The following is a 21,802-nucleotide window of genomic DNA, read 5'->3' on the forward strand; positions in this document are numbered from 1 at the left end:
TGCCCAGGCAGGTCTCGAACCCGTGGGCTCAGGCAATTCACTTACCTCAGCCTCCCAAAGCGCGGGATTACAGACTGAGCCACCGAGCCCAGCTTTTTTCTTGATTTAATGTAGAGACACGGTCTTGCCAAGTTGCCCAGGCTGGTCTTGAACCCCTGGACTCAGACAATCCTCTGGCCTCCACCTCCCAAAGTGCTGGGATTATAGGTATGAGTTGTAGTGTCCGGTGGAAAACAGATTTTGACTCAATGAAAAGAGTCAATGTCCTAGGTTGCTTTATGAGGCAGAAATTCTCCCACTGAAAATTTTAAACAGAGGTCAGATCACCATTGGTCAGGCATATTCTTTTTTTAAATAAAAACTTTTTTTTTTTGGTAGAGATGAGGTCTTATTATGTTGCCCAGGGTGGTCTTGAACTCCCAAGCTCAAGTAATCCTCCCACCTTGGCCTACCAAAGTGCTGGGATTTTAGGTGTGAACCCACTATGCCTGGCTCTGGTCAGGCAAATTCTAAAAGGGATTTCTTCATCGAAGACTAGATGTCTCTGAAGTTCTTTCTACCTCAATATTCCATGGTCCTAAGAAAGTTAGGACCAGATAAGAAAAGAAGAGATTACATTTTACAATAATAAAGATAAGGGGTAAAACCATTATTAACAAAATAAATCAAGGCGACCATGTCCATATCCATATTGAATAATAACAACATTTAGTCTCTAAGTATTAAACAGAATAAAAGTTTTTAGGGAGAGTTTCGTAAAATGGAGGCAGCCTTGGTGGTAAGCTCCTTGAGGACAGGCAGGAACGACATCCTGTTCATCTCTGAATCCCTCAGAGTCTCTTGCATCTAACAGGTGCTCAATAGATACTTGTTAAAAACACTGAATTCAATTGTCTATCAGAATGCACAGAGTCTAAAGAAGTGACACTCTCTCTCTCTTTTTTTGGTAGAGACAAGGTGTTGCTATGCTGCCCAGGTTGGGCTCAAACTCCTGGGCTCAAGCAATCCTCCTGCCTCAGCCTCCCAAAGTGCTAGGGTTACAGGCATGAGCCACCATGCCTGGCCTAAAGAAGTGGCTCTCTATTCACCAGTCAGGGGCTTTCCTGCAAATTGCTGTGACTGAACAATTATTGTCTCTATAAGAAGAGGAAGCCGGGCTCGGTGGCTCAGCCTGTAATCTTGCGCTTTGGGAGGCTGAGGTGAATGGATTGCCTGAGCCGGCGGGTTCGAGACCCGCCCGGGCAACTTGGCGAGACCTCATCTCTACAATAAATCAAAAAATTAGCCAGGCGTGGTAGCACGCACCTGTAGTTCCAGCTACTTGGAAGGCTGAGGCGGAAGGATCACCGGGGCCCAGCAGGTAGAGGCTGCGGTGACCGGGAGCGGCCACTGCACTCCAGTCTGGGCGACAGAATGAGACTCCGACTCAAAAAAAAAAAAACAAAAAACAAGAGGAATGCTGGAAACTACCAAGACAGGTCTATTTTTGAGAATGATTGCAAAGGGAGACCTCTGGGCATCCTTTTGGCTCTACCATAGATTTACTCAGTGATCTTGAAAAATCTCTGCTGTTTACAATGAAGAATTTTCATCTTTCAGGAGGATAAAGAAGGAAGAGAAACGGATCCATTTGTGGCCTATCTAGGTACTCTCCACCTTGTTTCCTCCTTTTGCTCTACTTTCTTCCTCATGTCAGTATTTGCTAACTCCTGCTTCTCTCCCTGACACCCAAGACGGAGTACTAGGAAAATCAGAGATGTTGAAACTCAGAGTTCTCCATCTTGCATTAGTCAAAAGGTTGGTGGGAACAGGAAGTTGGAACGAATGGGTGAAATGAATGTTTTAAAGCAGCTATAGGGCAACCTCTTTGGGTCCCCTTTCACTGTGAGAGCTTTTCTGTACTCTCAATAATTCTTGCTTTCAAAAAATAAATAATAAAATAAAGCAGCTGTTAATTGCAGTGACCTGTGCTTCTTGCTCCTTCTGTCCTCTGCAGTCATGGATGAGTGAGTGTTGGTTTGGTGTGTCTCCCTCGTGCTGTAGCATTTGAAATGAAGTACTCTATGAGATGTGGAAAAGTAAGAAGTGGCAGTTCTCTATGGAGAAGACCCTCCGTAATGGTCTAGGGACCTGTAAGACACATCTGCCCAACTCTCTCAGTTTCTGACCAGAACTGCTTATTGACACTTTCTTTCCTAAACATAGTCTTCAGTGTCAAGCAGGTCATGTAACACAGGGTAATGAGAATGAACTTTTACTGGTTTAAATCCTAGAACTACCCTCACTAGTTTGTATGACTTTAGCCAAGTTATTATTTTTTTTAATCTCCCTGAGCCTCAGTTTCCTCATCTGGCAAGTATATATAACAACACCTACTCTGAAGGGTATTGTTAGAATTAAATGAAATGTAGCATGTAAGAGGCTGATACAGTTTCTTTTCCTTTTTCCAGTAGTAGTCCCTCTAAAGAAAATCACTATATCATGTTCTGCACCATTTACTTTTTTAAGGACTCTGGAACTACAATTAGAGAAAGGAATCTGTTGGAAAGGCATAAGATGAAAAAGAAAGAGCAGGAAGAAAATCATGGGTTGCTCATGATCACAAAGGGGACTTTTATTTTGGAAACAGAACTCAAGGGATAGAGATGCAGAAGGTGAAGTGGAAGAGAAAATACAGTCAAGACTTAGCCTTGGGGAGCAAGCTGTGAGGGGTGTGAAGATCTGCTATCTGAATATTTTTCCTGATTCCATGCCTGCTTCCTTATATCGAGCACATTGGACTTATTTCAATATACCTCTTAGATATAATATCTATAATTAGGGAATCCCTTAAAGAATAAAAATGTTCTTAGGCTGGCAGCAACTCTCACTGGCTTTCTCCATCTAAACTAGTGGAATCAAGGGAGAAGCAGTGCAATTATATTTTACTTATTTATTTGACCAGGAAAGCGCAGCACAGGAAGTTTGCTCCCCTCGCACATTTGGGAAGAGTCACCAAAGAGGAAAAAACTTCCTTCTCAAGCTTATCTTTCCCATCTTCCTTCCCATTTTCCACACCACTTTCTGTCCCAGGGAGCGTAAGACTAATCTGGGAGCCCACAGGGCCGGGTCGGGGACCAGCCGCTCCGAGATGACGTAATGCTTTCTCTGGTACACAAAGCGGCCTCCCCCGGGCTGGGCCTCTCTCGCCCCTCCCCCTCCGGCCTAGATCACTCCCCCGCTGGCACCAGCGCGGGTGAGTCCCCCTTTTTGAAAAGCCTGCCCAGGGAAACCGGGAACAAAGGCCCCGGAAGGAGAGCCTCAGCGCTGCCAGGAGGCCAGAAATAGACATCACGTCATCCCCCAGCCCAGCAGCGCCAGCGCCATTTGGTAGCATCGGACGGACCCCACCATTACGATGCAGAATGGAGTTTGCAGGGCTCACGTTTCCTCCTGCCCCAGCATCTAGCTGACTGGCTTAAGGAGTGGCTTCCTTTTTGCTCCCCACCCCCGCACCTCTCTTTCCCCAGAGGCCGCCGCCTCCCCTGGCTGCCAGCCACACGGCCCAGTCTCCAAGCTGCCATCTTGATGCCCCATCCCCCTTGTCACCTCCCTCCCCCGCAGCCCATAGGAGTGGGAGGGGGAGGAAGGGGCACCGCCCTGCGTGCCCCAAGGGGGAGGGCTCGGCCTACCCCACCTCTCCTCCCCCAGAAGGAGGGGTTCACGTCCTCCGCATGCTAGCTGTTTCTCACCTCCAGCAGTGCTGACAGGGCACCATACAAGGTTTTAGCATCCTGAACTTCCCCACCCTCGGTGTGGCTCTGGCCTTGCTGGCCCCTGTAGCCCATAGCTCAAGTTCGGGCACTGTCCACTGCCCGCTTCCCACCACCGCAGGCCCAATTCTAGCGTGGCTGGCACTTTGAAGGCTCTGGTCTGGGCTGCATTTTCTGCCCAGCTGTTGGGCCCACTGACTTTGCAACGGTTCCGACCACCTAGAGCTTAGTTTACCCGACTCTACTTACCAAAGCTAGGTCGGATGTTGGTGATCTCAGCCATGTCGTAATCAGAGGCTGTTGCTATAAACGTTTTTGCAATGGTCAGACAACTCTGGGAACCCCCAGTCCGTACGGAGGCCGCCGCTGTAGAGCTCTACGTCAGGGACGGGGGAAGGTATCCGGCGGACGCCTCCTGCGACGGTCGGGCCCCTGGGTGCCAGCTGCGCTCGCCTCTTAAGATGCTCCAGGGATGCGCTGAGCTAAGGATGCAGGTGCAGTCAGACTGGTCCTGATGGGAGGTAGGCTCCGCCTTCTTCCGAATGGCTCTCGGAAGAATACTCCGCCTCTCTCCGAAATGTTCCGGAGGGCAGGCCCCGCCCCTTTCCGGAAGATCTCCGGGAGGGGACTCCTCTCACCGCCGAGATTTCCCGAGAATGAGGCCCCGCCCACTGACGGGCAGTGGGTCTAAAGAGTGTCCAGGAATGAGAAGTGTAGGTAGATTATTCCATGAAATTCTATAGACTCCGCGATTGTGGCTTCCTGGGCTTAATAAAGCAGCAAAATGTTCTGGGTTCTGGATTCCAGAATTTTGGAAAAACAAAATTTCAATATCGATTGCCATTATTGTTGTTATGCATTTCTAAGACCGCTAAAGATTATTATGGAAACTTTCTTCAACCTCGGAAACTCTGATTAAAGACCAGATCTGGGGATGGTTGCACAACTCTGAAAATTTACAAAAAAATTATTTGATTGTACATGCAAAACATAAATTTCGTGGTTTGTATTTTTTAAAATTTAAATTTCGTAATTTTTTTTTTTTAAGCCTAATGAAAATTGCCAATGTTAATCAGTGCTGAGTATTTCTTTTCCATGAGTCTCAGGTACTTAAGGTTTCATAGGAGAGAGAGAGAGGGAGAGAGAAGGCAGGCCAATCCAAAAGATCTATGTATTTTGTAGGTCAAATGAAATCCTGAGCTTCTGGAGTCTTTCTTTGCATTTGGGAGAGAGAGTGAGTGTGATTCAGGTTAGAGGCAGACTACTGGCGATTATAGCATCAATTTCATCCTTCATTTTGGATGTCGGATTTCTGTTTACAGACAGGATTAGTTCAAATGCATAAATTTTTGTTGGTCGTTTACCTGTAAAATAAGGGAGTTAAGCCGGGCTCGGTGGCTCAGCCTGTAATCCTGCGCCTTTGGGAGGCTGAGGTGAGTGGATTGCCTGAGCCCGCAGGTTCGAGACCCGCCTGGGCAGCGAGACCTCATCTCTATAATAAATCAAAAAATCAGCCGGGCATGGTAGCGCATGCTTGTAATTCCGGCTACTCGGAGGGCTGAGGCGGAAGGATTGCCGGAGCCCAGCAGGCGAGGCTGCGGTGGCCGGGACCGGCCACTGCACTCCAGTCTGGGCGACCGAGGGAGACTCCAACTCAAAAAAACCCAAAAAACAAAAAACAAAAACATGGTCCTAGGAGTCATTCATTCATTAATTCATTTCTAAAAATGTATAGAATTATTAAGCATCGACTAAGCCCCAGGCACCTTCCTGGGCACTGGTTCAATGCATTAGAAGCTAGAATGAGGATACCTGATACCTAACTTGATAGCTATGTACCTGTATGAAATCACCTGCTTAGCTGAGCCAGAACTTTGTCCTGTGCAAACTGGCTAATAATATAATAATATCCATTGTCCCACAGGATTATTGTGGAGACCAAATCACCTAAGATAATGTGAGTGCATTTTGTAAAATGCAGAATATTGTACCTGTATGAGTAATTACTATAGCTTGAGTTTAAGGCTGCCTTAGTTTTATTCAGGAACCTGCACTAATTGTAAACCAGTTTTCTGAAATTTTATGAATTCATTTCCTTGGTCCTGTGTTCCAAGTGTCTCGTGGCGATAAAGACCGGTTGTCAATCTAAACCAGTGACTCTCAAGCCCTAGTTTTGTTTTGAGGAGGATAGCTTTATGGACGGAGAACGCGAAGTGGTGCCTTTAAATTTTTTTTGCCAATCGCTGGTATACTAGCCCTGTGGCTTCATTCGGCCCTAAGATAGGATGGCGCCTAGTATTCTGCGCATGCTCTTTGTCGTACTGGGGCGCGGCGCCCGCGACTCGGGGGCGCGCACGTCATTGGCTGCCGTCGGCTGACTTCCGGTGGTGCCAAAGCCGTGTTTCCGCGGGATCAGGCCGGCTTGTGAGGGTACTGGGTCGTGTGCGGTGGGGCGGGAGGAGGCAGGTGGGAGCTGGGGCACGTGGGCAAAGGATGTCCGAGCTAAGGGGGTCAGGTCTGAGAGTGGGCGCTGGGTGGTGACGGAAGTTAGGGGTGCGAAGGTGTCTACTTGGGAATGCGAACATGGGCCAGCGCCAAGGTGGAAGGCGCAGTTAGGACCCCTTTTGCAATGTTTTCCACAGAGGAGGCCGCGCAGGGGCCGCCTCCGGATTGGCATTCATTCACCCTGTGGGTCCGACTCGGGCTCCCAGAGTAGCGGCCTCTTTGAGCTACTGCTGTGTCTGAGGTGCCTGGCTTTGAATAGTAGCTGGATTTTTTTTTTTTTTTCTAGACCTCAGTAATTCGTCTGTGAAATAAAGGAGTCACCTGGGCTACTCCCATTTCGCTCCTTATCCACTCTGCACCCTCTCTCACAGGAATCAGCGGAACCTTCGAGTGTTATTAAGATTTAATTACCAAGATGAGGGCATCAGTTGATTAGGGGGATAGGAAATCTTTCCTAATGTCCTAGAGAAACTGAATTAGGGAGGTTTAAAACCAACCTGATAGATGAGACTCTCAGAAAGAACTTTTATTTTTCAGTTCTATAGTTCAAGCTGTAGTACCCTGATAGGTGTGCATTCAGACTTTGCTTGAACATCGCCTGTAATATAACATAAGGCAGCTTATTTTATTCTTGGACCTATTTATGGTAGTTAAGTTTTCTTAGATAGTAAGATGCAATCAGTTTCCTTATTATGCTTGACACTTGGACCAGTTGATGAACAGAATAAAATGTTGAAGCCCTCTTTCGTTCACTCATTATTCAGGGAGCATTTATTGAGTATCTGCAAAACTCAGTGACACATTGAGTATCTGTAATACACAGATACTGAGCCAGGTGCAGTGACTTGTGCCTGTAACCCCAGCAACTCCGGAGGCTGAGGCAGGAGGATAGCTTGAGGCCAGGAGTTTGAGGCTGCAGTGAGCTATGATTGTGCTCTTGCACCCCAGCCAGGGCAAAGAGTGAAACCCTATCTGAAAAAAAAACAAAATACCCAGATACTGCTGGATATTAGAGATACTAGTTGAAAGAGTTCTTTTTCTCAAAAAGTTTATAGTTTTAGAAGATGGAGATGAGATGAAGACAGAAAAGAGACAATGACAAAAGAAGTGCTATAAAAGAGGTTTACAAACAGTTGCTAAAAGAATATACCCTCAGCTTAGGGTCAGTATTGTTCTTAAAATATGATAACTAGGGTTGGATGGGTGTGGTGGCTCATGCTTGTAATTCCAGTACTTTGGGAGGTGGAGGCGAGAGGATTGCCTGAGTCCAGGGGTTCATGACCAGCCTGGGCAACTTGGTGAGACCATGTCTCTCAAAAAAAAAAAAAAAAAATCCAGGCGTGGTGGCGCAAGCCTGTAATCCCAGCACTTTGGGAGGCCAAGGTGAGAGAATTGCCTGAGCCCAGGGGTTCAGACCAGCCTGGGAAACTTGGTGAGACCTCATCTCTACAATACAAAAAAAAAAAAATTAACTGGATGTGGTGGCTCACACCTGTGGTTTCAGCTACTTGGAAGGCTAAGGTGGGAAGATCACCTGAACCCAGCCGGTTGAGCATGCCACGGTACTCCAGCATGGGCAACAGAGTAAGACTACAAATTAAAAAATAATAATAATAAAATAAATGTGATAACTAGAATTGAAGCCAAGTGTCAAGAAAGAACAGTACAGAGAGCAATAGGAACCTCCTCTCCCTTGTTTCAGCATAAAATTTCTGTTAATATAGCCTAATCTTTTATTTATTTATTTATTTATTTTTGAGTTGGAATCTCACTCTTTGTTGCTCAGGCTGGAGTGCAGTGGCACACTCAGGGCCACCACAGCCTCAACCTGCTGGGCTTAGGTGATCTTTCCACCTCAGCCTTCCAAGTAGCTGGAACTACAGATGCATGCCACTACACCTGGCTAGTGTTTTGTGATTTATTGTAGAGATGAGGTCTCACCAAGTTGTCCAGGCTGGTCTCAAATCCCCGGGCTCAGGCAGTCCTCTCACCTCAACCTCCCAGAGTGCTGGGATTACAGGCTGAGCCACCGTGCCCTGCATAGCCTAATCTTGTAAAACAACCACACTTTACTTCTGAATTGTTTCTATTAATGGAAATGCCTGTTTATGGAAATAACAGTAGCAAACATTTATTGATCACTGACTATGTAATGATGTAGGTGCTATTATATTTCATTTTATAGCTGAAGAAACTGAGATTCAGTTTGAGTAACTTATGCAAGGTCATAAAGCTGAAGAGAAGCTGACTTGGGAAACAGATCCAGACAGTTTGAATCCACAGTTTGCTCTCAGCATCATGCTAGTCTACATCCCTGATGGTAGTAATAATAATAACACTTATTAATCACTTAGTATTTAATTTTTGTAACAACTCCATGAGGTAAGAGCAGTTACTAATTTTTACAGTAGAGGAGACGGAAACTTAGAGAGGTTAAGTCACTTGGCCAAGGTAGCATACTAGTCAGTAGTAGAGTTAGAATTTGAACTTGGTCACTCTAACTATCGTCTCTCATCTTCTCCTTAAAGGGGGATTGTGCATTTGGTGTGAAGTATTGTGTTCATGATGGAACATGAATAAATGAAAAGATAATTGAACAAATGTTATTACCATTAATTAATATAAAAGTGATAAGAACTTGCTTTTATCCTTCCAGGATGGAACGGAAGTGGGATTTCTAAAATGTTGCCTTGTAAGAAGAGAAGAACTACAGTGACAGAGTCCCCACAGCATAAGAGCAACCAGGATGAAGACAACATAGGCCTGGAATCAGCTATTAAACAAGAATCTGACCTGGTTAAAGACTTGGGGTCAGTGTCATTGTCCTGGGGTCCGAGTCATGGCAGAGTAGCTGGCTTTGAAGTACAGTCTGTTCAGGATGCAGGAAGTCAGCTTCTTATGGAGGATGTATCTTTGAGATCTGGGATGCTCAACCAGGACACAAATGTACCAATTCTAGATGCTGTTGATGTGGCCGTCTCTCAGGGAATCACCCTATCTTCCTTGGAGTCGTCACACCTCCTTAATATACACACTGGTAAAGGAAAGCTTCAGGCCACGGGCTCAAGGAGAGGGAAGAAAACTGCACTTAGGCCTGGGCAGATAGCCCAAGAAGACAGAGGTGACCATTCTATCATAAAGGATCCTTTTTCAGGAGAGCCTAGTGAAGAAAAGGAAGAAGGAGGTAAGAGGTCTCTGCTGCCTTTTCTTTGTTGGTACCACCTTGCCACTGCTTTCTCTGTGCTGCCTTCACAGAGTAGAATTTCTGAAAAGGGATACTGATTTGGTATATATTGGAACCGCTGTGCTTGTAGGGATCAGCACTGAACTTTATTAATGGGTAGATACTTTCCCCCTCCATTCCCTAGATCCTCTTCTATGTCCCTTACTTTCCGTTCTCTCATCCTTTATTCTGCACATCTAGAGAGATGTATGGTCTTTTGTGATTTTCAGCAGCCTAAAGGGAGAGACTCCTGCTTGGGGCATTGGGAAAGGCTTTACAGAGATGATAACCCTTTGGACTTGAAGGATGAGTTGCAGTTTGACAGAGGTGGGCATCTACACCCAGAACAGTCTACACTGCGGTACATAGGCAGAAGAGGATGGTGATATAGTTGCTTGAAAGAAGTGGTGGGAGATGACTTCAGAGTGGTAGATAGTGCTTGGGTTGTGAAGGGTTTTGTTTTAGTGCTAAGGTTTTGAACTTTTCCTGTCATTAGGTGATACTCATTTTTTTTTTTTTTTTTTTTTTGAGTTGGGGTCCAATTCTGTTGCTCTTGCTAGAGGGCAGTGGCACAATCACAGCTTACTGCAGCCTTGACTTCTTGGACTCAGGTGATCCTACTGCCTCAGCTTCCCAAGTAGCTTGGACTACAGGCACACAGCACCACTCCTGGCTAATTTTTTTTTTTTTTTGAGTAGGAGTCTCACTCTGTGACCCAGGCTGGAGTGCAGTGGCACGCTCACCGCCACTGCAGCCTTGACTTGTTGGGCTCAGGTGATCCTACTGCTTCAGCCTTCCAAGTAGCTGGAACCATAGGTGCGCGCCACCATACCCGGCTAAGTTTTTGATTTATTGTAGAGATGAGGTCTTGCCAAGATGCCCAGGCTAGTCTTGAACCCCAGGACTTAGGCAGTCCTCTTGCCTCTGAATTCCAAATTCCTGTGATTATAGGCATGAGCCACTGTGCCTAGCCTTAAATTTTTTTTTTTTTTTTTTTGAGTTGGAGTCTCACTCTGTCCCCCAGGCTGGAGTGCAGTGGCCGCTCTCGGCCATCGCAGCCTCGACCTGCTGGGTTCCAGCGATCCTTCCACCTCAGCCTTTCAAGTAGCTGGAACTACAGGCGTGCGCTACCAGGCACGGCTCATTTTTTATTTTATTGTCGAGATGAGGTCTCGCCAAGTTGCCCAGGTGGGTCTCGAACTTGCAAATTTTTTTTTTTTTTTTTTTTGAGTTGGAGTCTCACTCTGTCTCCCAGACTGGAGTGCAGTGGCCGCTCCTGGCCACCGCAGCCTCGACCTGCTGGGCTCCGGCGATTCTTCTGCCTCAGCCTTCCGAGTAGCTGGAATTATAGGCATGCGCTACCACGCCCGGCTGATTTTTTGATTTATTGTAGAGATGAGGTCTCGCTGCCCAGGCGGGTCTCGAACCCGCAGACTCAGGCAATCCACTCAACTCAGCCTCCCAAAGGCGTGGGATTACAGGCTGAGCCACTGAGCCCAGCTGCAAATTTTTTTTTTAAATGATTGTGTGTGTGTGTGTGTGTGTGTGTGTGTGTATGGGGACGAGGTCTCCTGTGTTACTTAGGGTGGTCTTGAACTACTAGGCTCAAGTCATCCTCCTCGGCCTCCCAAAGTGCTGGGATCACAGGCATAAGCCACTGTACCCAACCATGATAGTCATTTTATTTTATATTTATATGAATATAAAATAAGGCTGAAGTGCAGTGGCACGCTCACAGCTACCTCAGTCTTGATCTGCTGGGCTCAGGTGATCCTTCCGCCTCATTCTTCCAAGTAACTGGAACCACAGGTGTGTGCTACTATACCTGGTGGATTTTTTTTGTCTTTTCTGAGTTGGAGTCTCACTCCATCGCCCAGACTGTAGTGCAGTGGTATGCTCACGGCTACCCCAGCGTTGACCTGCTGGGCTCAGGTGATCCTTCCTCCTTCCAAGTAACCAGAACTATAGGCGTGCGCTACCATGCCTGGCTAATTTTTTGATTTATTGTAGAGATGAGGTCTCGCCAAGTTTCCTGGGCGGGTCTCGAACCCGTGGGCTCAGGCAATCCTCTCACCTCGGCCTCCCAAAGTGCTGGGATTACAGTCTGAGCCACCTAGCCTGGCCTCTACTGTTAATATACTATGCTGATACTGACATTGTGTATTGTGTGTTTACACTGCATTTCATGTTTCTAATGCCACTGTGTTTGAAAACTGAGAAAGTAGTGCATGAGTTTGAAAAACATTGTCAAAGATGAAAGCTCTTTTGGGGAAAAGTGCTCCTGATCTCAACCCTTGTCATAACACAACTCTATGGTTTCAGCCTCTGTCGGAATAGCCTGTATTGTTGTGTTGGTTTTGGGACATCTCTGTTTTTATGTGGAAATGTAGACAGGAATAGCAGGTTTGTTTTTTATGAGTTGCAAATTATTACACTGTTACTCTTTTTTTTTTTTTTTAATTGGAGTCTCACTCTGTCACCCAGACTGGAGTGCAGTGGCCGCTCCTGGCCACCACAGCCTCGCCCTGCTGGGCTCCGGCGATCCTTCCACCTCAGCCTTCCGAGTAGCCAGAATTACAGGCATGCGCTACCATGCCCAGCTGATTTTTTGATTTATTGTAGAGATGAGGTCTCACCAAGTTGCCCAGGCGGGTTTATTCTTCAAGATAATTTTTTTTTTGAGTTGGAGTCTCAGTCTGTCGCCCAGACTGGAGTGCAGTAGCATGCTCCCAGCCACTGCAGCCTCGCCCTGCTGGACTCTGGCTATCCTTCCACCTCAGCCTTCCAAGTAGCTGGAACTACAGACGCGTGCTACCATGTCTGGCTAATTTTTTATTTGTTGTAGAGACAAGGTCTTGCCAAGTTGCCCAGGTGGGTCTCGAACCCACGGCTCAGGCAATCCACTCGCCTCGGCCTCCCAAAGTGCTGGGATTACAGGCTGAGCCATCGAGCCTGGCCTGATAATTTCTTGGGTGAATAAAAAAGGGTAAATAGCTTGTGCCATTTTGCTAACTATATAGACTTGACTTTTGATCACATAAAAATATAAAGTAAAACAAGACAGTATATTGTACTGCACATTGTTGATACATAAATTGGATAAATATTTATTAGAAATTCTTTTTATTTTTGAGTTGCGATTTCACTTTGTCGCCTAGGCTGGAGTGCAGTAGCATGATCACTGTTCACCACTGCCTTGACCACCTGGGCTCAGGTGATCCCTCTGCCTTAGCCTCCCAAGTAGCTGAGACTATAGGCATGCACCACCACACCCAGCTAATTTTTAAATTTTTATTTTCAGAGATAAGGTTTCTTTTTTTTTAGTTGTAGTCTCACTCTGTCGCCCAGATTGGATTGCAGTGGCCGCTCCCGGCAACCGCAGCCTCGACCTGCTGGGCTCCAGCGATCCTTCTGCCTCAGCCTTCCAAGTAGCTGGAACTACAGGTGTGCCCTACCACGCCCAGCTAATTTTTGATTTATTGTAGAGATGAGGTCTTGCCAAGTTGCCCAGGTGGGTCTCAAACCTGCGGCAATCCACTCACCTCAGCCTCCCAAAGGCGCGGGATTATAGGCTGAGCCATCGAGCCTCGCTAAATAAATTTTAAAAATTTACTGTAGAGACGAGGTCTTGCCAAGTTGCCTAGGCTGGTCTCAAACTTCTGGGTTCAGGTAGTCCTCTTGCTTTAGCCTCCCAAAGTACTGGGATTACAGGCATGAGCCATTGTACTTGGCTGATTTACATACCCTAATTTCTGCTTATGCTCTTTTTCTTTCTTTGCCTCCTAAAAGTGATTAGCATAGACAGATTTCATCTTATAATTAGTTTATTTGTACAGTTCTCAGTTAATTATCTTCATGTTATTAATTTACAGTTCTTAGGCTTGTAATAAACAAGTTGTAAATGTACTCTGAATAAGGTTTTTGTGTAATAGCACAATCACGGCTTACAGCAGCCTCAAACTCTTAGTCTCAAGTAGTCTTCCTGCCTCGCCTCCCTACCCCAAGTAGCTGGAATTATAGGTACATGCCACAAAGCCCTGCTAATTTTTAAAATTTTTGTGGAGTTGAGGTCTCATTATGTTGCCTAGGCTAATCTCATACTCCTGGGCTCAAGCAGTCCTCTCTCCCCAGCCTCCCAAAGTGCTGGATTGGAGGCATGAGCAACCATGCCCGACCAGGTTTTTCTTTTTCTATATTCCTTATCCTACTCAGCTTCTCCTTCTGAGGTCTTTCTGCGTCTAGTATATCTATACACTTGATCTTAGCCAAAAGGCCGAGAAGCGATGCATCTAGTACATCTATAAAGGAAAGGATGGGTGAGAACATAAGGGATTCTAGGGAGAGGAATTAAATTGAAAAGCAATGTGATAAAATCAGAGGGGGGAAAAGGCTGTAAAAAAAAGTATTTTCTCTATATAGATTGTGAAAAATGATTTTGTGGTGCTGCTGACAAGCTACCGGGACAGCTTTAAAGAGGTAGAGCCAAAAATGCTTAGGTATTAAGAGGATCAGTGCAAGAAGCTGTGCCTACCAGGGTGAGCCTCTATTTTGAAGGACAGTACTTGCTTAGATTTGAAGGTTCTGGTATGTTTTTTAAAAAAAGTTATTTGTGTCACTTAAAGGTAGATGTCATTGATTGTAAAAATTGTGGGCTGGGCTTGGTAGCTCATCCTATAATCTCAGCACTTTGGGAGACTGAGGCGAGTGGATTGCCTGAGCCTGTGAGTTTGAGACCCATCCGGGCAACTTGGCGAGACCTCGTCTTTACAATAAATCAAAAAATTAGCTGGGCGAGATAGCGTATATCTGTAATTCTGGCTCCTTGGAAGGCTGATGTGGAAGGATTGCCGGAGCCCAGCAGGTTGAGGCTGCGGTGGCCGGGAGCGTGCCACTGCACTCCAGTCTGGGCCACAGAGTGAGACTCCAACTCAAAAAAAAAAAATTGTGAAAGATTGTCAGTTAAATGAGAAAACTATGCTTCGGTATTGATTCCTCTTATGTAGGAAATTTGGCTGAGAGGAACTTCTGATTTGATGAATTTAGGATTCATCACCTTGCTGTACAACTGTACAGTCACTATTAAAACCAAAGCCTTTAGGCTTTTTGATACTGTGTAATCATAGGCTACAGAAGTAAAGGAAGTAAGATTGATACATATATATATTTTTTTGAGTCAGGAGTCTCATTCTGTTGCCCAGGCTGGAGTGTAGTGGTATGCTCACAGCCACCGCTGCCTCGACCTGCTGGGCTCAGACTGTCCTTCCGCCTCACTCTTTGAAGTACCAGGAACCACAAGCATGTACCACCACACTGGCTAAGTTTTTGATGTTTTGTAGAGACAAGGTCTCACCATGTTGTTCAGGCTGGTTTTGAATCTCTGAGCCTAGGTAATCCTCTCTCCTCCACCTCCCAAAGTGCTGGGATTACAGGTATGAGCCATTGAGCCCAACCAAGATTGAGATTATTAAGGATTGACTCATTATTGTAAAACAAAGGTTTTTTTCTTTTTTGGAGGGGAGGGGCCATCTAGTTTAAAAGTATGTTTACATCAGTTGAAACTACGAACGTTGATGAGATAGCAATGTAAAAAAGTATAAGAGCTGACTAGGCATGGTGGTTTACATCTAATCCTAGTGTTTTGAGAGGCCAAGGTTGGAGGATCCCCTTGAGACCAGGGTGTGCAGCATAGTGAGATCATGTCTACACAAAACTTTTTTTTTTTTGAGTTGAAGTCTCACTCTGTCGCCCAGACTGGAGTGCAGAGGCACGCTCCCGGCCACCGCAGCCTTGACCTACTGGGCTCCAGTGATCCTTCTGCCTCAGTCTTCCAAGTAGACAGAACTACAAGCGCGTGCTACCATGCCTGGTTAATTTTTGATTATTGTAGAGATGAGGTCTCGCCAAGTTGCCTGGATGGGTCTCGAACCTGTGGGCTCAGGCAATCCACTCGACTTAGCCTCCCAAAGTGCTGTGATTACAGGCCGAGCCACTGAGCCTGGCCAAAAAACTTTTTAGAAAATTAGCTGGGCGTGGTAGCACACTCCTGTAGACCTAGCTGCTCAGGTGGCTAAGATGGGAGGATGGCTTGAGCCTGGGAGTTTAAGGCTACAGTGAGCTATGATCATGGTTCTGCACTCTAGCCTGAGCAACAAAGTAAGACCCTGTTTTTTTTTAAATTATAAAAGCTATCTGTTTTTAATGGAGCTTAGTGACAAACAACTTAGTCTCTTTCAACTAGGTAATACACAAATATGGAAAAAACGAAGAAAAGAAAGTGCACAGTGAAAATTTAGGCACCTTTTCATTCTGTCCTTTTGCTCCCCAATTCCCATTTCCACATCACCCCTTAACAATTTTTTGTATGTTCCAGAGACATTCTGTGCATCTGCAAACCTTTATGTATGTATGTTTTTTCCCTGAAAGCCTGATTTCTGATGTTTACTTTTGAATATTTATTTGTCTTTTTTTTTTTCTTTGAGTTGTACTCTCACTCCGTCGCCCAGGCTGGAGTACAGTGGCACGCTCACGGCCACCCCAGCATTGACCTGCTGGGCTCCAGCGATCTTTCCACCTCAGCCTTCTTTTTTTTTTTTTGAGTCGGTGTCTCACTCTGTCGCCCAAACTGGAGTGCAGTGGCTGCTCCCGGCCACCACAGCCTCGACCTGCTGGGTTCCGGCGATCCTTCTGCCTCAGCCTTCCAAGTAGCTGAAACTATAGGTGCGCGCTACCACACCTGGCTAAGTTTTTGATTTATTGTAGAGATGAGGTCTCACCAAGTTGCCCAGGCGGGTCTCGAACCCGCGGGCTCAGGCAATCCACTCACCTCAGCCTCCCAAGGCGCGAGATTACAGGATGAGCCACCAAGCCCGGCTACACCTCAGCCTTCTAAGTAGCCAGAACTACAGGCTACCATGCTTGGCTAATTTTTTGATCTGTTGCAGAGACGAGGTCTTGCCAAGTTGCCAGGGCTGATCTTGAACCTGCAGGCTCAGGCAATCCACTTGCCTTGGCCTCCCAGAGTGCGGGGATTACAGGCTGAGCCATCAAGCCTGGCCATATATTATTTTAATTTTTTTTTTTTTGAGTTGGAGTCTCACTCTGTTGCCCAGACTGGAGTGCAGTGACATGCTCACGGTCACCACATCCTTGACCTGCTGGGTTCTGGTAATCCTCCTCAGCCAACCATGCTTTATTGATTTATTGTAGAGATAAGGTCTCACCATATTGCCCAGGCTGGTCTCAAACCTCTGGGCTCAGGCAAACTTGCCTCAGCCTCCCACAGTGCTAGGATTACAGACTTGGGCCACCACGCCTGGCCTTGTGTATATTATTTATAGTTGATTATTGTGTGATGTTAATGGTCATCTATATAAAATGTTCTTTTGTTATCCAGATCCTTCCCCCTACAATTATGAATTTGACTTTTTCATAGGAAAAAAAATGCCATTAGAGTAAGAAGGACCTTAGCAATTATCTCATTCCATTCCCTGACTTTAGAGATGAATAAACTGGATTTGAACTTTGGTTTCAGTATTTTTCTTTTTCCTTCTTTTTTTTTTTTTTTTTTTGAGTTGGAGTCTCACTCTGTCACCCAGACTGGTGCAGTGGCTGCTCCCGGCCACAGCAGCCTCGACCTGCTGGGCTCCGGCAATCCTTCCACCTCAGACTTCCAAGTAGCTGGAATTACAGGCATGTGCTACCACGCCCGGCTGAATTTTTTATTTATTGTAGACAGGAGGTCTCACTGCCCAGGTGGGTCGCAAACCCGCGGTCTCAGGCAATCCACTCACCTCAGCCTCCCAAAGGCGCGGGATTACAGGCTGAGCCACCGAGCCCGGCTTCGGTATTTTTCTTAGGATGATATTTCTAAGAAGGGGAATGCTTTTATAGTATATGCTTCATCTATGAAGCTGTTTAACTAAAAAGACTATGTTGGTGCTGATTTCTACAATAGTATGTTTGAGAATGGGCACAATGTGGAGCAGTATTTGTGATTCTTTCAGGGAAACATCAGATGCATTCTGGAAGGGAGATGTCTTCAGTGTCCTCGGGCAACCAATCTGCAAAACTGGGAACCCAGCTGAGGAAATCATCCCAACCAGATGTTTGTGCCTCCCCTCAAGAAAAGCCACTCAGAACTCTGGCTCACCCACTTGAGGAGGAGGTAGAGGATGGTGGACTCTTTATTCCAATGGGTAGGCTTTTTTCTGTTTAATTTTTTAAAAAACCTCTTTACTGAAGTATACTCTGCAGAAAATTTCATATATTCTGATATCCTGAGTTCAACAAATTTTCTTTTTTTGGGGGCGGGGGGTCAGAGTCTCACTCTGTCACCCAGACTAGAGTGCAGTGGCACACTCATGGCCACTGCAGCCTCAACCTGCTGGGCTCAGGTGATCCTTCTGCCTCAGCATTCCAAGTAGCTGGAACTATAGACCTGTGCCACCACGCCTGGCTGATTTTTTGATCTGTAGAGAAAAGGTCTTGCCACGTTGCCCAGGCTAGTCTTGAACCCATGGGCTCAGGCAATCCTCTCGCCTCTGCCTCTCAAAGTGCTAGGATCACAGGTGTGAGACACCACGCCCAGCAGTGAATTTTCACAGATTGAATACATCCATGTAACCAGATTCAAAACAGAATATTACCAGTATCCAGAAGTCCATCTTGTCCCCCTTTCAGTGATTACTCTCCACCCAGTATCCTGATGTCGAGCAGCACATACTGGTTCACTTGTTTTGTCTTTTATACGAAGTCATATGTATATACTATTTGTGACTGCCTTTTTTCACCCAACATTATGTTTATGAAATTCATCCAAAATAAGCTGAGTGTGGTGGCTCACACCTATAATCCCAGCAAGAGGCTTGCCTGAGCCCAGCGGTTCGAGACCAGCGGATTGAGACCAGCCTGGGCAACTAGGCGAGAACTTGTCTCTACGATAAATTAAAAAAAAAAATTAACCGAACATGGTGGTGCACCCCTGTGGTTCCAGCTACTTGGAAGGCTGAGGCAGAAAGATTGCTTGAGCAGAGGAGGTCAAGGCTGTGGTGGCCGTGAGCGTGCCACTGCACTCTAGCCTGGGCGACAGAGTGAGACTCCTACTGAGAAACTAACAAACAAAAAAAGAAATTCATTTATATTGTTGCATGTCCTTATAGATTATTGATTTTCATTGCTGTGTATCATTTTGTTTGAATATTTTATGTTTTCTTTATCCTTAAACTTAAAAAAAAACTTTTAAATATGTGGGGTGTTAATTTTTTGAGTCAGGTTCTTACTCTGTCACCCATGCTGGAGTGCAGTGGCATAATCACGGCTTACTGGAGCCTCCAACTCTTGGGCTCAGATGATCCTCCTACCTCAGTCTCCTAAGTAGCTGGAACTACAGGCATGTGCAACCACATCCAGCTAATTTTTAAATTCTTTTTGTAGAGATGAAGTTCTTGCTATATTGCCCAGGCTGATCTCAAACTTTTGGGCTCAAGCAATCCTCCCATCTCACTCTCCCTAAGTGCTGTGATTAGAGGTGTGAGCCACCATGCCCACACATCCATTAAACTTTTTTTTTTTTTGAGTTGGAGCCTCACTCTTTTTTACCCAGGCTGGAGTGCAGTGGCACGAGCATGACTACTGCAGCTTTGACCTGCTGGGATCAGGCGAGCCTTCTGCCTCAGCCTTCCAAATAGCAGGACTTCAGGTGCATGCCACCATGCCCTACTGGTTTTTATATTTGTTGTAGAGATGAGACCTTGCCATGTTGCCCAGGCTGGTCTTGAACTCCTGGGCTCAGGCAGTCCCCTCACCTCTGCCTCCCAAAGTGCTGGGATTACAGGTGTGAGCTACCACGCCCGGCTTGAAGAGGAATTTGTACAGAGACGTTTTTTGGCTCATTTTTCCTTGGAATCCTCTACAGGGTTTACCCCCCCAGTGTTTTCTGCTTTGGTTGCTGCAAATATCTGACTTCTTTTGTGTGTGTGTATGTATGTATGTATGTATGTATGTATGTATGTATGTATGTATGTGTGAATGAGTGAATGAATGACAGGGTCTTACTTTGTACCCCAAACTGGAGTGTAGTGGCATTATCATAGTTCACTGCAGCCTCAAACTCCTGAGTTCAAGGGATCCTCCTGCTTCATTCTCCCAGAGTACTGGGATTACAGGTGTGAGCCACCATGCCTAGCCTCAGCTCTCTGACTTCTTAGCCAAGCATTCAAGACTACTGCTTTCAGCTTAAGTTCTTCTCATGTACTTCCTTTCTCTCAAGGATCACATTCCTTACATCTTGTCTAGAGTAGTTGCTCTCCACTGCTCTCAGATTGTTGTTGTATATATTTATTCTACGCTTATGTCACTTTGTAGTTGTTTCAGCAGGAAGGTTAGGTTATAAAAAATATTTTGTCAGCCGGGCTCGGTGGCTCAGCCTGTAATCCCACGCCTTTGGGAGGCTGAGGTGAGTGGATTGCCTGAGCCTGCGGGTTCGAGACCCGCCTGGGCAGTGAGACCTCATCTATACAATAAATCAAAAAATCAGCCGGGCGTGGTAGTGCATGCCTGTAATTCCGGCTACTTGGAAGGCTGAGGCGGAAGGATCGCTGGAGCCTAGCAGGTGGAGGCTACGGTGGCTGGGGGCGGCCACTGCACTCCAGTCTGGGCGACAGAGTGAGACTCCAACTCAAAAAAAAAAATATTTTGTCATGACCAGAACTAGTCATCATGGATAGGTTTTTGATAGGGCTGTTAAACAGTGTTTTAATAGATCAAAGCAACTTTGTTGATTTACATATTAAAGAATTCACCCGTGTTTTTGTTTTTCTCATCCATTTTACTGCAGTTCATTTTGCTTTCAATATATTGGTTACAGGTCGGGTGCAGTGGTTTCATACCTGTAATCCCAGTATTTTGGGAGATTGAGTTGGGAAGATTGCTTGAGCCCAGGAATTTAAAAGTGGCCTGGGCAATGTAGCAAGACCTTGTCTCTACCAAAAAACAAATCAGTTTATTGGTTACACTGTTAGATCTATTTCTAAAGGAATAGTCAACTTTTCTAGTTAATTGCCATCTTATAGAAGGAAAAATTAGAATGAGAAAATCTTTTCCTGCCAGGTGTGAAATTCTTAAAATTCTTAGAGTCAGTGATATCCCATGATATCAGAAGTAAGTAAAGAATTCTAAAACAGTGTAAAAAATAGTCAAATTATATATTCTTTTGTGAATTGTCCATGTAATGCATTGGAATTTGAATGTATTCGATTTTCCCCATAGACACAAGTTTCCTAATAAACCCAACACCCAAATCAGAAAACAGTGGATAAATATGTTTGTTGTAATTTTGTCACGGGGAATAGCTTAACCTCACAGTTGTAATTTTCATTTCATGTTTATGAGATAGATATTTGAAATGTAATTGTCAACCTTGTTGATTTTTTCATGAAAAAATATTTTCTGCAGTGAATCTCATTTCCATTTTAATTCTACAAGATATTTTCTTCACAATTCATTTAAATTTGTGTTTTCTATATTACATTTCAACTTTTTATCATTTTTTAATGGACATAAATGTTTTTTGGTGGATGTTTAAAATCTGTGCTACTTAAAGTGTGGTTTGAGGACCAGTGCCAGTTTGTGAACTATTTATTATGTGTTTGAAACAAAGTAATTTATGTAAACTGAGAGTAAAAGTTTAGAAGAAATGTTATAACATTCTAATGTTAGGCTACATTCTTTTTTATTTTTATTTTGTTTTATTTTTGAGTTGGAATCTTATTCTGTCACCCAGGCAGAAGTGCAGTGGCATGATCACGGCTACCACAGCCTCAACTTCTGGGCTCCAGCAATCCTTCTGCCTCAGTCTCAGCACACCGCCAAGCCTGGCTAATTTTTTGTTTTTTGTTTTGTAGGGATGAAGTCTCGCTATGTTGTGCAAGGTAAAGATGTGTATATTTGAATCCTATATTTTTTTCCTTTAAAATCATTAGCAGAACGATTTCTATGTCATTAAAAACTCTTTGTAGATATTTTAACTTGTTTTTTTCCCCATTCCTCAAAAAGACAATTTTTATTGGCCTAATTGTAATCCAATATAGTATTAGACATTTGTGTGTTTTTCGTGTTTTTGCTAAAAAAAAGTTATAATGAGCCAGGCTCGGTGGCTCAGCCTGTAATCCCACACCTTTGGGAGGCTAAGGTGAATGGATTGCCTGAGCCCGCAGGTTTGAGACCCGCCTGGGCAACTTGACGAGACCTCATCTCTACAATAAAATTAAAAAATTAGCCAGGTGTGGTAGCATGTGCCTGTAGTTCCAGCTACTTGGAAGGCTGA

At 45.1% G+C, this 21,802-nt stretch overlaps 2 protein-coding genes across 3 annotated transcripts in view; one reads left to right on the forward strand and one right to left on the reverse strand.

Annotated features, from left to right (window-relative positions):
- SYT11 (synaptotagmin 11) overlaps positions 1–4,328 on the reverse strand; it is a 24,818-nt gene extending 20,490 nt beyond the window's left edge. For both annotated transcript variants that reach the window (XM_008050324.2, XM_008050323.2), the window contains exon 1: positions 4,002–4,328. In XM_008050324.2, the coding sequence (XP_008048515.1) occupies positions 4,002–4,035 (34 nt within the window). In that variant the 5' untranslated portion in view covers positions 4,036–4,328. The remainder of the gene's footprint in view (positions 1–4,001) is intronic.
- Positions 4,329–6,072: 1,744 nt separating this feature from the next.
- The window catches only part of GON4L (gon-4 like), a 72,537-nt gene continuing 56,807 nt past the window's right edge, over positions 6,073–21,802 (forward strand). Inside the window, exons 1-3 of the mRNA XM_021708706.1 lie at positions 6,073–6,176; positions 8,914–9,441; positions 17,484–17,675. Of these exons, the coding sequence (XP_021564381.1) occupies positions 8,940–9,441; positions 17,484–17,675 (694 nt within the window). The 5' untranslated portion in view covers positions 6,073–6,176; positions 8,914–8,939. The remainder of the gene's footprint in view (positions 6,177–8,913; positions 9,442–17,483; positions 17,676–21,802) is intronic.

The sequence above is a fragment of the Carlito syrichta genome, unplaced genomic scaffold (genome assembly GCF_000164805.1).
Source record: "Carlito syrichta isolate Samal-C Ts95f unplaced genomic scaffold, Tarsius_syrichta-2.0.1 Scaffold143912, whole genome shotgun sequence".
Lineage (NCBI taxonomy): Eukaryota > Metazoa > Chordata > Mammalia > Primates > Tarsiidae > Carlito > Carlito syrichta.